The sequence below is a fragment of the Nomascus leucogenys genome, chromosome 23 (assembly GCF_006542625.1).
Source record: "Nomascus leucogenys isolate Asia chromosome 23, Asia_NLE_v1, whole genome shotgun sequence".
NCBI classification, from domain to species: domain Eukaryota; kingdom Metazoa; phylum Chordata; class Mammalia; order Primates; family Hylobatidae; genus Nomascus; species Nomascus leucogenys.
Window position 1 is genome coordinate 5,800,910 of NC_044403.1, and position 14,399 is coordinate 5,815,308.

General features: G+C 35.5%; 1 protein-coding gene across 8 annotated transcripts in view; it reads right to left on the reverse strand.

Moving 5' to 3' along the window:
- Window positions 1-14,399, reverse strand: part of CCDC91 (coiled-coil domain containing 91) — a 356,684-nt gene that overhangs the window by 286,177 nt on the left and 56,108 nt on the right. For 7 of the 8 annotated variants that reach the window (XM_030804474.1, XM_030804476.1, XM_030804471.1 and 4 more), the window contains exon 2: window positions 1,559-1,602. The exons of the other annotated variant lie outside the window; for it this stretch is intronic. In XM_030804474.1, coding sequence (XP_030660334.1) covers window positions 1,559-1,588 — 30 coding nt within the window. In that variant the 5' untranslated portion in view covers window positions 1,589-1,602. The remainder of the gene's footprint in view (window positions 1-1,558; window positions 1,603-14,399) is intronic. 8 annotated transcript variants of the gene reach the window in all.

The window sequence follows — 14,399 nt, forward strand, 5'->3', positions numbered from 1 at the left end:
CACAGAGTTTTCTGTTAGATGCCCATGTCACAGCAAATTTTCTACTAAAAATTAGAGCCAGAATTTCAATTTGTATTCTCCACTGAGTTGCCAACCCCTTAAGCAGACGTTAAAAGGGGTAATCTGACACAGGAGCTAAGTGACACAGAATACAGTAGCTACTCTCTACAACTATGAAAAATGAACATATTTTATATAACCAAGGGTAGAGACCTTCCCTATTTATACAGCAGGATGTGGAAAGAAAGAAAAACCTAATAACTACAATTAAATAGTAATATTGGTTAACCTGTACCTATGCAGTACTGAAAGGAATCAATTTGATGAGCATAACAAAGTGTAATACTGTTATTCTACAGAACACTATCCAACATATTTTTTTCCTAAATAATGCATGAAGTGTGGTTTAAATAAAGTAGACTATGCCGGACTGTAACCTTCAAATAACAACTTTCAAACAATAAACTAAGCCAGATGATATCTGAAACATACATTTTCCTCAAAATGGAAGGCATTTTAACAAAAATAAATGTTACATTTCAGTAACATAAATAAGATTCAATCACTCAACAAAACCAAAATATTAAGCAAAATCCAGAAAGCATACAAGCGTGCTTAAACAAAAACCAGTTTTAGAGGAAATAGAGAAAACAGGTATGTCTATACTCCATATTGACTGATTTTAAAGATCAGCAAAAGAGAAGAAGATCCTAACAAAAACCTCACACCATTCTTTCATGAAATTCACAACACTGAATATATACTTAACATCTTACTTATCCTGTTAAGGTCATTAATTACAATCCCTGGTTTTTATAATTCCCTTTTTACCAAATCCAAAGTAGGTAAAATCCTTAAAAAAAAAAAAAAAAATCACAGCATTCCCTTGATGGTAGTTCCAGGACTTGAGCTCAGGCCCCCTGACTCCTAATCCAGAGACTTTCCTGCAAGACTGTACTGGCTCCATAAAAATAACTGGGTTATAAAATATTTCAATAAAATGAACACACATTGAAAAGGATTAAGGAAAAGACAGTGCTTCTTCAGCTAACAATTTCCACTTACAAAGTATCCACTCCTAACCTACTAGAATACTCTAACAATACAAACATACTAATTAACTTTATAACTACCAAAAGGCTATGTACTTAATATACTAAAGCAAATCATTACAGGTATAAACACGCAAATATGTGACAGGATCTTTAGTACTCATCCGTCATCCCACAAGTATTTACTAATAGACATGTATCCCAGTAAAGTTATCCGCTGACAATTTTTAAAATCTTTCCTTTAGTGCTTACACTGGTAGCACTTAATTACCTCAATTAAAACCATTCCTATGGGCAAGTCCAAATGTTCTATAATAATACAACAGTTTTAATTTTTAGCGGGTTTTTTTTTATTTTTCTTGATTTCATCTTTTTACTCCAGAATTACATTAAAATGATCAAGGAAATATCACGAATGCCAATGAAATATAATACATTTTCAAAATAGTTTACTCCATTATAATCCCACAAAGTTAAAACAAGCTAATGTAAATAACAGTACATACCTCAAAACCACCAAAATCATCATCATCCATTCTTCAAGTGGCACCTGAAAAATACAAGATATTGAAACAAGCCTGCACACACACAGTCATTTATGTCAAAATACTCTCCAACTTAAATGTATACATATTTATTTGTAAATTAAAATTATTTGTCTATGCATTTTTTATGCAAAAAAGAATTTGCAATTGGCTTTTACTTTTTGGCAAAATTAGCAATTTCTGTAACTTTTTCAGCAACCATGTATTTTGCCATTTTATGTTGAGATGCCAGGAGTGGAAAAATATTCTTTTACATTTTAATTTGCTTTTCCCAAATTGGCACTAGAGCTCAATTCAATAATGCTTCCTGCTTTTTGCATCTATTCCTCAGTTGTCTGGCAACATCAGCACAAACTCCAGCTAAGAACAGGACTGTGGTGAGTTTTTGGAAATCTGTCCCCCACCACAAAGGTTCTTCCCTCGGTTTCAGGGCCAAGGCTGATTTAGATTTTCAAAATTGATCAGCATTTTTGAGCTGTGGCCACAACTTTTGGATCATTTTGATATGTGTATTTTTAGCTGAAACTGCTTTGCACTTTTGGAAAAATGTGGAGCAAGTTACTGGGCTGATCAAGATAAATCAAGTCATGTATTCATGGGAGATGAGGGACGAGAAAAACACAATAAATATCCAGAATTCCTCTTTTCTTTACTCTTAAAGTATGTAAGAGAGACAAGCACTCAAATAATATTTGCTTTTTTAGTCCTAAATGTATATCATAAAAATGAAAAGATAAAACCATTAGTATCAGGGCTTTAAAAAAAAAAAAAAAAAAAGGAGCAGCAGCTTTACCAAACAAACCATGTAAGAACTAAAAAGCCTGAAAAGGTGAAATTACTAAGAGGAAGTATACATTAAAATGAAAAATAAGTTCTTATATAGATTGTTTCTAATTTACAATTTGGAACCTATAATTGTGAAATCTATAGCTGCAAGTAATACTCTAGTCAATAATAATTGGTTTCTTTTTCTATCACTCAAAAGTGAACATATGACAAAATAATCTGTACAACAAACCCCCATGACAGGAGTTTGTCTTTGTAATAAACCTTTACATGTACCCCTTAACCTAAAAGTTAATTTAAAAAACAATGTTTTAAATTAAAAAGAAAACTTTAAGTGAACATGCCCAAATGTTAATTATAGTTTCCTTGACTCAGTAATACAAGATGGACTTGATCACAGGAAAACAATCCTTTCCCACTTCTAAAATAAAAATAGCTATACATATTAAACTATATGTTAAACAGTAATCTTAAGGGCATTTTCTAAGGTCATTTGCTTTAAGTAGTCTTCTATATCCGTGCTTTACCTTCTCGAAACTAGTGCTAACACCTTCAAAAAGAAAATTCAAAAAATTGTCAAAGAAAAAAACAGTAAAAACATTAATTTCAAGGATTGTTTTGTTTTAATAGGCAAAGAAAATTATTTTCACAGAAACTCAGTAGGTAATGACACTAAAAAATATATATTTAGACAGAAACATATTATAAAAAGGAAAGGTATTAAATTAACCAGAATATAATCATGGTATCATTACCATTACTCACAATTTTAGCAATCTGATGAAAATGTTTTATAAAATGTATTTCTCCAAAAATTAAAACTAAGCAGGTCATCCACGTATAGCACTTAAAAAATATAAACCAGACTTTCAGAAACTTTTGATGATGCTTAGTTTGAAATGGAACTCACATTATTTTGTGTTGCAAGTGAACAGAAATTTGTATGTGGCTACATTTTTCATGAAGAAATTATGAAAGAAGAGTGATATGGACATTCAGAATTAACCAAATCAAACTATAAACACCAGCTTTATCTTTTCCACATGTATCCCATGAATCTCAAGAAACAAAAAAAATTTAGCATCTACATATGCTGCACTCAAATAATATGGTTTCAAAAGAATGGAATTTTTAGAGCAATGCTTCTATGTGTTTTCTTAAGTCACTTCCCAATAAATTATTTGTAAAGTGACAGAAAATTTGAAAATAAAAACAAATACCCACGTCTAACAATCATGTCAGCTTGTTTGACTGTGGTAATGAACCAAATACCATCAGTTTCCTAAGTTCTGATTTAGTTCTGCAAAAGAACATACTAGTGACCACTGATGTTTTCCAGACTCCAGCAACTTTTACATATTCGGTGGCTCACGCCTGTAATCCCAGCACCTTGGAAGGCTGAGGTAGGCGGATCACCTAAGGTCAGCAGCACTTCAAGACCAGCCTGGTCAACATGATGAAACCCTGTCTCTACTAAAAATACAAAAAATTAGCCAGGCATGGTGGCACACGACTGTAATCCCAGCTACTTGGGGGGCTGAGGCAGAAGAATCACTTGAATCTGGGACGTGGAGGTTACAGCGAGCCAAGATGGTGCCACTGCACTCCAGCCCAGGCAACAAGAGTGAAACTCCGTCTAAAAAAAAGAAAAAGCAGATGATACTCTTCCTTTTATTTTCAAAGAAATATTAATACATTTAAAAACACAAATATGCCCCAAGTTACTTAACATATAATTCTAGAGAAATATTTTATTTTTTAAATTATTGTTATTATACTTTAAGTTTTAGGGTACATGTGCACAATGTGCAGGTTTGTTACATATGTATCCATGTGCCATGTTGGTGTGCTGCACCCATTAACTCGTCATTTAGCATTAGGTATATCTCCTAATGCTATCCCTCCCCACTCCCCCCACCCTACAACAGTCCCCGGAGTGTGATGTTCCCCTTCCTGTGTCCATGTGTTCTCATTGTTCAATTCCCACCTATGAGTGAGAACATGCAGTGTTTGGTTTTTTGTCCTTGCGATAGTTTACTGAGAATGACGGTTTCCAGTTTCATCCATGTCCCTACAAAGGACATGAACTCATCATTTTTTATGGCTGCACAGTATTCCATGGTGTATATGTGCCACATTTTCTTACTCCAGTCTATCATTGTTGGACATTTGGGTTGGTTCCCAGTCTTGGCTATTGTGAATAGTGCCGCAATAAACATACGTGTGCATGTGTCTTTATAGCAGCATGATTTATAATCCTTTGGGTATATAACCAGTAATGGAATGGCTGGGTCAAATGGTATTTCTAGTTCTAGATCCCTGAGGAATCGCCACACTGACTTTCACAATGGTTGAACTAGTTTACAGTCCCACCAACAGTGTAAAAGTGTTCCTATTTCTCCACATCCTCTCCAGCACCTGTTGTTTCCTGACTTTTTAATGATGGCCATTCTAACTGGTGTGAGATGGTATCTCATTGTGGTTTTGATTTGCATTTCTCTCATGGCCAGTGATGATGAGCATTTTTTCATGTGTTTTTTGGCTGCATAAATGTCTTCTTTTGAGAAGTGTCTGTTCGTGTCCTTCGCCCACTTGTTAATAGGGTTGTTTGTTTTTTTCTTGTAAATTTGTTTGAGTTCATTGTAGATTCTGGATATTAGCCCTTTGTCAGATGAGTAGGTTGTAAAAATTTTCTCCCATTTTGTAGGTTGCCTGTTCACTCTGATGGTAGTTTCTCTTGCTGTGCAGAAGCTCTTTAGTTTAATTAGATCCCATTTGTCAATTTTGGCTTTTGTTGCCATTGCTTTTGATGTTTTAAACACAAAGTCCTTGCCCATGCCAATGTCCTGAATGGTATTGCCTAGGTTTTCTTCTAGGGTTTTTATGGTTTTAGGTCTAACATTTAAGTCTTTAATCCATCTTGAATTAATTTTTGTATAAGGGGTAAGGAAGGGATCCAGTTTCAGCTTTCTACATATCGCTAGCCAGTTTTCCCAGCACCATTTATTACATAGGGAATCCTTTCCCCATTGCTTGTTTTTGTCAGGTTTGTCAAAGATCAGATAGTTGTAGATATGTGGCATTATTTCTGAGGGCTCTCTTCTGTTCCATTGATCTATGTCTCTCTTTTGGTACCACTACCATGCTGTTTTGGTTACTGTAGCCTTGTAGTATAGTTTGAAGTCAGGTAGTGTGATGCCTCCGGCTTTCTTCTTTTGGCTTAGTATGGACTTGGTGATACGGGATCTTTTTGGTTCCATATGAATTTTAAAGTAGTTTTTTCCAATTCTGTGAAGAAAGTCATTGGTAGCTGGATGGGGATGGCATTGAATCTATAAATTACCTTGGGCAGTATGGCCATTTTCATGATATTGATTCTTCCAAACCATGAGCATGGAATGTTCTTCTATTTGTTTGTATCCTCTTTTATTTCATTGAGCAGTGGTTTGTAGTTCTCCTTGAAGAGGTCCTTCACATCCCTTGTAAGTTGGATTCCTAGGTATTTTATTCTCTTTGAAGCAATTGTAAATGGGAGTTCACTCATGATTTGGCTGTTTGTCTGTTATTGGTGTACAAGAATGCTTGTGGTTTTTGTACATTGATTTTGTATCCTGAGAATTTGCTGAAGTTGCTTATCAGCTTGAGGAGATTTTGGGCTGAGACAATGGGGTTTTCTAGATATACAATCATGTCATCTGCAAACAGGGACAATTTGAATTCCTCTTTTCCTAATTGAATACCCTTTTTTTCCTTCTCCTGCCTGATTTCCCTGGCCAGAACTTCCAACACTATGTTGAATAGGAGTGGTGAGAGAGGGCATCCCTGTCTTGTGCCAGTTTTCAAAGGGAATGCTTCCAGTTTTTGCCCTTCAGTATGATATTGGCTGTGGGTTTGTCATAGATAGCTCTTATTATTTTGAGATACATCCCATCAATACCTAATTTATTGAGAGTTTTTAGCATGAAGAATTGTTGAATTTTGTCAAAGGCCTTTTCTGCATCTATTGAGATACTCATGTGGTTGTTGTCTTTGGTTCTGTTTATATGCTGGATTACATTTATTGATTTGCGTATGTTGAACCAGCCTTGCATCCCAGGGATGAAGCCCACTTGATCATGGTGGATAAGCTTTTTGATGTGCTGCTGGATTTGGTTTGCCAGTATTTTATTGAGGATTTTTGCATCAATGTTCATCAAGGATATTGGTCTGAAATTCTCTTTTTTGGTTGTGTCTCTGCCAGGCTTTGGTATCAGGATGATGCTGGCCTCATAAAATGAGTTAGGGAGGATTCCCTCTTTTTCTATTGATTGGAATAGTTTCAGAAGGAATGGTACCAGCTCCTCCTTGTACCTCTGGTAGAATTTGGCTGTGTATCCATCAGGTCCTGGACTCTTTTTGGTTGGTAAGCTATTGATTATTGCCACAATTTCAGAGCCTGTTATTGGTCTAGTCAGAGATTCAACTTCTTCCTGGTTTAGTCTTGGGAGGGTGTATTTGTCGAGGAATTTATCCATTTCTTCTAGATTTTCTAGTTTATTTGCGTTGAGGTGTTTGTAGTATTCTCTGATGATAGTTTGTATTTCTGTGGGATCGGTGGTGATATCCCCTTTATCATTTTTTATTGCGTCTATTTGATTCTTCTCTCTTTTCTTCTTTATTAGTCTTGCTAGCGGTCTATCAATTTTGTTGAGCTTTTCAAAAAACCAGCTCCTGGATTCATTAATTTTTTGAAGGGTTTTTTGTGTCTCTATTTCCTTCAGTTCTGCTCTGATTTTAGTTATTTCTAGCCTTCTGCTAGCTTTTGAATGTGTTTGCTCTTGCTTTTCTAGTTCTTTTAATTGTGATGTTAGGGTGTCAATTTTGCCAATTTTGGATGTTTCCTGCTTTCTCTTGTGGGCATTTAGTGCTATAAATTTCCCTCTATACACTGCTTTGAATGTGTCCCAGAGATTCTGGTATGTTGTGTCTTTGTTCTCACTGGTTTCAAAGAACATCTTTATTTCTGCCTTCATTTCGTTATGTACCCAGTAGTCATTCAGGAGCAGGTTGTTCAGTTTCCACTTTCTCCAAATAATTTAGACTTCAATTCCTGCAATAGTTTACTTCTGAGCATTTTAAATAGGAGAAAAGAAAATTAACAGTATTGACTTGTAAAAATAAAATTTATAAAATATGAAAATCAACAGTTTTTAAAAGGAAATATACAAATGTGGGCTTATTTATGTATTTAGCTACTCCAATACATTTAAAATATTTACTTTATCAAAAGTGCATTCTTATCAAGTATTTTAGAATATTCTAGCATTTAACATTATAGCCCATTAAACTACAAATATTATAAGAATGTAGCAACAGCAAATATATCTGACATCTAAGTTACAGAATCATAAGTCTGGCCAAAACATTAACAGATCACATAATTCATTCTTTTGTGTCACAGCAGAAAGACAGGTGTATACTTCATTATAATTGGGAATCTACACTGAAAGTTTTCACAATATCAAGGTCTAACAATTCTCAAACTTCTTTATATCTAAATTTAATCTCTTTTTTTGCCTTATTGTATTAATTCCTTATTTTGCTAGTCTCAATATTTAATACGCTGCTGATATTCTAAAAATGTTTTACAAGAAAGACATACAAAAGGACAAAACATATACAGAATACACAATGTAATAAACTTTTATTCAGCAATTCTGTATCAGTTAAGGTCTTAAAGAAGTTATAGTCTGGTGTAGGGAGGAGGGCAGAGTGTAAGAAAAGCATGCAGATACAAATAACATGAGATGTAAAAGAGTCTTAAGAGAGAAGAAAAAACTTTCAAGGTAGGAAGAAAGATTTTCAGAAGTTGATATGTCTGGTTGGAAGCATCATTAAATGCCTAAGGTAGAAGGAGACATTTGAGAAAGATTTCAACAGCTCTGACAGAAAATGTCAAATGGCACATCAAAACACACATTTTGTTCATCTTTATGGAAAGGTATCCCTGTAAGATAACAAAGATTTCTTTTGATTGTTGGCTTCTGCATAAAAATGAGGTCAAAGAGAATGTGAAATGAGAAAACTGCAAGGAATTTCAAAGCAAATACAAGGAAAATGAGTCACTGGAAAAATGAGAATCACATTTATCAATACACAGGAGAATCCTCAAAAGGGTCAGCAATGGGAGGTACTTAAAGTTAGGTAAAAGTGAAATTCAAAATTAAGAGTCATAGGTATATGCTAAGACCCCTCCCAGAATCTGCACAACTGGGTAACCTAAAATTTATCACCACAGCAGAAGACTGGAGGTTCATTCCCTGGACAGGGTAAAGCTGAGGGTCTCCAGGCAGGAAGATATCAACACAGGTGGACTAGGTGAAGTTATATCTTGGGAAGGGGAGAGGGTGGTTAAATATGCAGACCAGTAACTCCAGTCATCTTTCACTACTCAGCAACCAAAACAATAGCAGCTGGGCTGAAACCTCTAGTCAGAAGAGCTGCAGATCCTTCAATGATGAATCTAATCAACCCATGAAAAGGACCTTATCAGACGTTCCACAAAGAAACAGCTCACTCACGAAATACTACTTTGACAAACCCCACCCACAAGCACAAAATTTCCAATTAGCTTCTAATTTTAATAACAGGCAGAACAGCATAAAGGTTAAAAGAAGGGACTATAGAGTTAAGATGGCTGGATTCACATTCCAGCTCTACCACTTACTGTGTTACATTGGGCATTTTACTTAAAACATTGTGTGCCTCAGTTTCCTCATCTATCGAACATAATAATAGCTAACTCCTAAAGTCAGTACAAGGATTAAATATGTTAAAATAGATGAAGTACTTAGAACAGTATCTGATACATTCTAAGCATTATATAAGTGTTTGCTACTTTATTAGTGCCTCACTCTTACATGTGAACAGACTATCAAGGATGGCCAAAGAGATGAAGAAAGCATCTAATTAAAAAACAAATAGAAGAAAAAAATAGAGACCAAACCATAAAAGAAAAATAGGATGAAATAAACAAAGACTATCCAAGAAAGAAAAAACAAAACCATAGTATCTTCAGAAAGTTAACAACAGAAGATAGTCCATCCATGAATTAAGAATAGGATGCCCTAATTTCAGGGGAGAAGATGATTAAGAAAGGAGTAAACAGCAAGACTGAGGCCTTGGAAATAAAAAAATATAATTGCAGAAATGAAAAACTGCAGGGTAGAAAATAAAATTAAGGAAATTTTCTTTTAAAAAAGTATAAGAGAAAAAAAAGGAAAGTCGGAGTAAAAAAAAAGTTACAAGATCCAGCCTAGGATACGTAATATCTAATTATTGGGACTCTAGGAGTTCAAGAAAGACAGAAAAGCGAAAACAAAAGTAAACAAATCATCAACAAAATAATTCAGGAAAATTTTCTAAAACAAAAGGATATTATATCCAGTAATGGGTATATCAAGTATCCAAGAGAAAAAAAGAAAAAAAAACCCACAGCAAGGCACAGTAGAGACAAAGGGAAGATCTTACAAGCTTCCAGAGGGAAAATAGGCTTCACTCAAAGGATCAACAATATAATGGTCTCACACTTCATAACAGCATCACTGGAAGGTAAAAAAACAATGGACTAATGCTTTTAAAATTCTGAGGGAAAATGATTTACAGCATAGAATTCTATATTCAGCCAAACCAACATATAATTGAAGGAAGAATAAAGTCATGTTCACATCTGTAAAGTCTCAAAATTTTTAATGCACAAACACTTTCTTCAAAAGCTTTTAAAGTAAACCAAGAGAATAAGACAAGAAAGAAAAAGACATAGGATTAGAAAAGATCCAACTAAAGTGAAAAGCAAAGGGATTTCTCCCAGAATAATAGTGAACTGAGTTCCACAATACCTATGAAGAAAGAAGAGATACCTCCAGTCTAGACTGGAGCAGATCAGAAAGCTCCTGAGAGATGTATTCAAGAAATGAAATAGACTAGCTCATATGTTTTACCATCATGAGTGTAATTTTAAACAATCGGGAAAATTCAGAGTTGAATTAGTGACTAGAGAATTAACCAAACGAAAACAGAGAAACCAGTATGTAGGAGATGAGGAGGCTGGAAAAGCATGGAGGACATAGAAGACACAGCAAGCCTTATTACAATTGTAAACTATGTGCACACACACAAAAAAACATCTCATGATGAGCCAGCTACCTATTAGTTCTATCAAAATATTCTGAGAAAAACTCAAAGTTTTTCTTTACAAAACTAACCATAAAAGACATAAGTGCTTTAAATTTGTATTTACTCAACAAATAAATTAGGATTTTTCATAATAGTCTCCATTATAACATCTTCCCATATTACAAGTATTCATACAAAATGTAAGATTGTATCTCTAGACACCGAAGTTGCTCAAAACCTAACCAACCTGCACCCCTCCTCATCTAAAAAAAGCCTAATAGAGAAAAAGACATTTTGATAACTGACTTCAAAAAATAAAATCTCAAGAGACCACCCAAATTATCTAATCATCCCCAAATATCCTATTACTTAACACGGTCCACTTAGCATTTAACTAAATCTCCATCTGATCTGGAAAACTACTTGCTAACATCCTCACAGTCGCAATAATACTTTTCCATTTGATCCTGCTTAATGCCATGTTTCCTAGAAGCAACAGACAAGTGATTTTTTTCTGACTCTTCTGGGGAAACAGAAATTAGAGAAAACAGAACAAAGGAAATACACACACACACACACACACACACACACACACACACCCTCTTAAACCTTAAAGTTAAAAATAGAAAGTAATTAAGACTGAGCTAATTAGAAGAGTCAAAATATGTAAGAACAGAATTTCAGACTTATTGGGTCAAGAAAATGTAACTGTCCACCTAAGTTTATATAAGAAATCTGGAGGTAGTGTGGGGATCCTTTATTCATCTTTTTTTTTAACCCTCCAGCAATTGAACTGAGCAGTTCCTAGCACATACTAAGGGCTCAAAGAATATTTTTGAATTAATGCCTTCAGAATAAATGACTGAATGAAAGCAAATTAGTTGCTAATAGTTCCCACATGACTTCCTTTTCCCTCTTATTTTTCCAAGAAAATTACATTGGATCTTGGGCACTAGAAGACCCAGTTGCTAGCATTAAAACAGCTCTACCCATATTAAGACTGGAGCCTAAGGACCAATATCTTAAAAGATATTACATTGCTACTTTATATTCTCATCAAGTGTCCAATTATCATTGGGGTTAATAATTTTGAAACTGCCTATGAAGCAGAATTAAAGAAGTATTGCCATACTATAAATTCTACTACCAGTGAACCTTTGCCAGTGGCAGATTATCACAAGTCCAAAGAAAACAAACTGAGGTGGAAATTTATTACCTAAAAAACATTATATTCATAAATGATCCAATAGGAAAACATCCCAACTACTAACAACTAAAACTTTTCCTTTATAATTTTTATCTGTTATCAAGTAAGTCTGTCTTTACCAACCTTCATTCAGAAAACTTACACATCCCAAAAAGTAACAACAAAAATAAAAACTATAAGACATTTACTCTCCAAACCCTTACATCTACCCTCACCCTCTTTGGTTAAGTCTTCAACTTCCAACTCCTTAATAGCAATCTTTTCCCAGGCTGATAGCCCTCTGATTCTATCTCATTATCTTTTCCTTCAAAAAATGTATGCCCTCTCATAATCTTAGTGGTCTACACAAATTTTCCAGAACTAATCACTTCTCAGGGGCCAGTCGTATATTCCCAACCAAAAAATGAACATTTTTACAGGGCAATCCCTCTATCAACTCAAAATTCTCACTGTATGAACTGTATTCTTATCTGGCAAAATCTCATCGCTCAATGAATGCTTGAAGTAAGATATACTACTTCCTCTCCTCACATTTTAAAGAGGGCACAGGACTGTTTTCAATAGAAGGAAATGTGATTGAAGAAGTACTATAGTCCTTTCTCCTCTTCTCTCAAAAAAAAAAAATGTAATAATAATAGTAAGAGCAGAACATCTCTACGTGTCACCGTTAGCTAAGATTAATTATAAAATTTAGTGTGCATGCAAAGTACAACCTCTTTGAGCTCCTTACTGGGAACTTGGTGCCTACAAACAATATACTATTCTTGTAGTTTAGCTCCCATAAAGAAGCTCATCGGGGAAAAACTTCATTCTTTAAGCACAGAGACTTGTTTTTTAGCTATTCTGCCTGTGACCAGATGGGTAAATTTAATTTAGAAGAAAACTTGTGGGAGACCTCATTTCAGATTTAGGCCCAAGCCAGGTTTTAACAATAAAGCTGCTACTCTGATTCCTATACAACTCTTGGTTCTATTCCTCAGCTGATTCAGAATCCAGAGTGGTTGCAAGGCAACTGATAACCTCTCCTTCCCACCCCAGGAACCAGCAATAATATCCAATTACCTGTCTTCTGCTGACAACTATCAGAAGAAAATCGCATAAAATTCATGTTTCCCCTCTTCAATTGGATTCACAGTGCTGCCCAACACACCCAGTATTTCTTTAAAGTTATTTCTCTCATTCTCCAGAAAAGCTATTTCAAAGATTGCCAACTCTCCTCAAACTTCCAGCCTTTCTATTCCTTTCTGCAATCAAAGCAAATAGCCAGGCCTCCTGCTAAACAAAGAAAACAGAAGGCATTTTAAGAGAAGTCCCTCAACTTCTTGTTACCAAAACTATAGCTACCAGCATCTGTACTCAGCTATTACAACTCATTCTGCTCACAAAGAAAAAGGAACCCTTCTGCCTACTTAAGACTAACCCCCAAACCCTCCCAGCAACCTGGGCTCTCAGAGACTTGGCTCTCTCAATTGTTTCCTCTTAACTATTCAACCTCCTCTTATTTAGCTCTTTCTCATCAACAATGAAACGTGCTCCAAGCCCTACAGTTTAAAAATGAAACAGAACAAAAACAAAAACAAAACCTTCCTCAAATACAGTGTCCTCCAACCACAGTCCTATCCTTTTCACAGCTCAACTTCAGAAACTATTCTTCTATCTCATGCCTGCAACCAATTACATCCTTTTTATTATGCAAAAAGAAACAATTCCTTGTCTTATTTGAACACTAACATCATTTGACTGGTCTTTTCTTCTCAAAATACTCTCACTTCATGCTATATAAGACAATCATACTCCTTCCTTCTTTCTTCCTAGTTTTCTGACTGCTTTATCTCAATCTCTCTTGCAGGTTCTTCTACCCATCCTTTAAATTTTGGTGCTCCAAAGGGCTCCAACCTAACCCTTCCTTTCACTTTAGATACACTCCCTGGACCATCTCATTCACATCTTTGGATTCATTTACAAACATAAACTATGGTATCTCTATCTCTAATTTAGATGTGTTTCCTGAGCTCCAGATCTATATAGCCAAGAGACAACTGTAATCTAACAGGCACCTCAAATTCAATACAACCAAAGCTCAAGATTGAATTCAAGATCTCCCCCAACAACCTCAAACTTACCCTTCCTCCAGGGGTCTTTAGACCAGTGATTGCCACTACCTCTATAACACATTTGGTCAAGAAGAAAACTTGCAGTCATCTTTGCCTCATACTTCTCTCTCTCACCCCATATATAAAATCAATCACAAAATCCTACCTCCGAGAGCAGGGGTCCCCAACCCACGGACCTGAACCGGTCTGGGTCCTTGGCCTGTTAGGAACCACGCTGCACAGCAGGAGGTGAGTGGCCAGCAAGCAAGCATTACCACCTGAGCTCTGCCTCCTGTCAGATTAGCAGCAGCATTAGATTCTCAAAGGAGTGCGAACCCTATTGTGAACTGTGTATATGAGGGATCTAGGCTGTGTGCTCCTTATGAGAATCTAACTAATGCCTGATGATCTGAGGTGGGACAATTTCATCCTGAAACCATCTCCCAACATTCCAGTTCACAGAAAAATTGTCTTCCACAAAACCCGTCCCTGGTGCCAACAAGGTTGGGGACCTCTGTCCCATATACGTCTAGAATACATCTACTCCTCTCAATCCCCAATA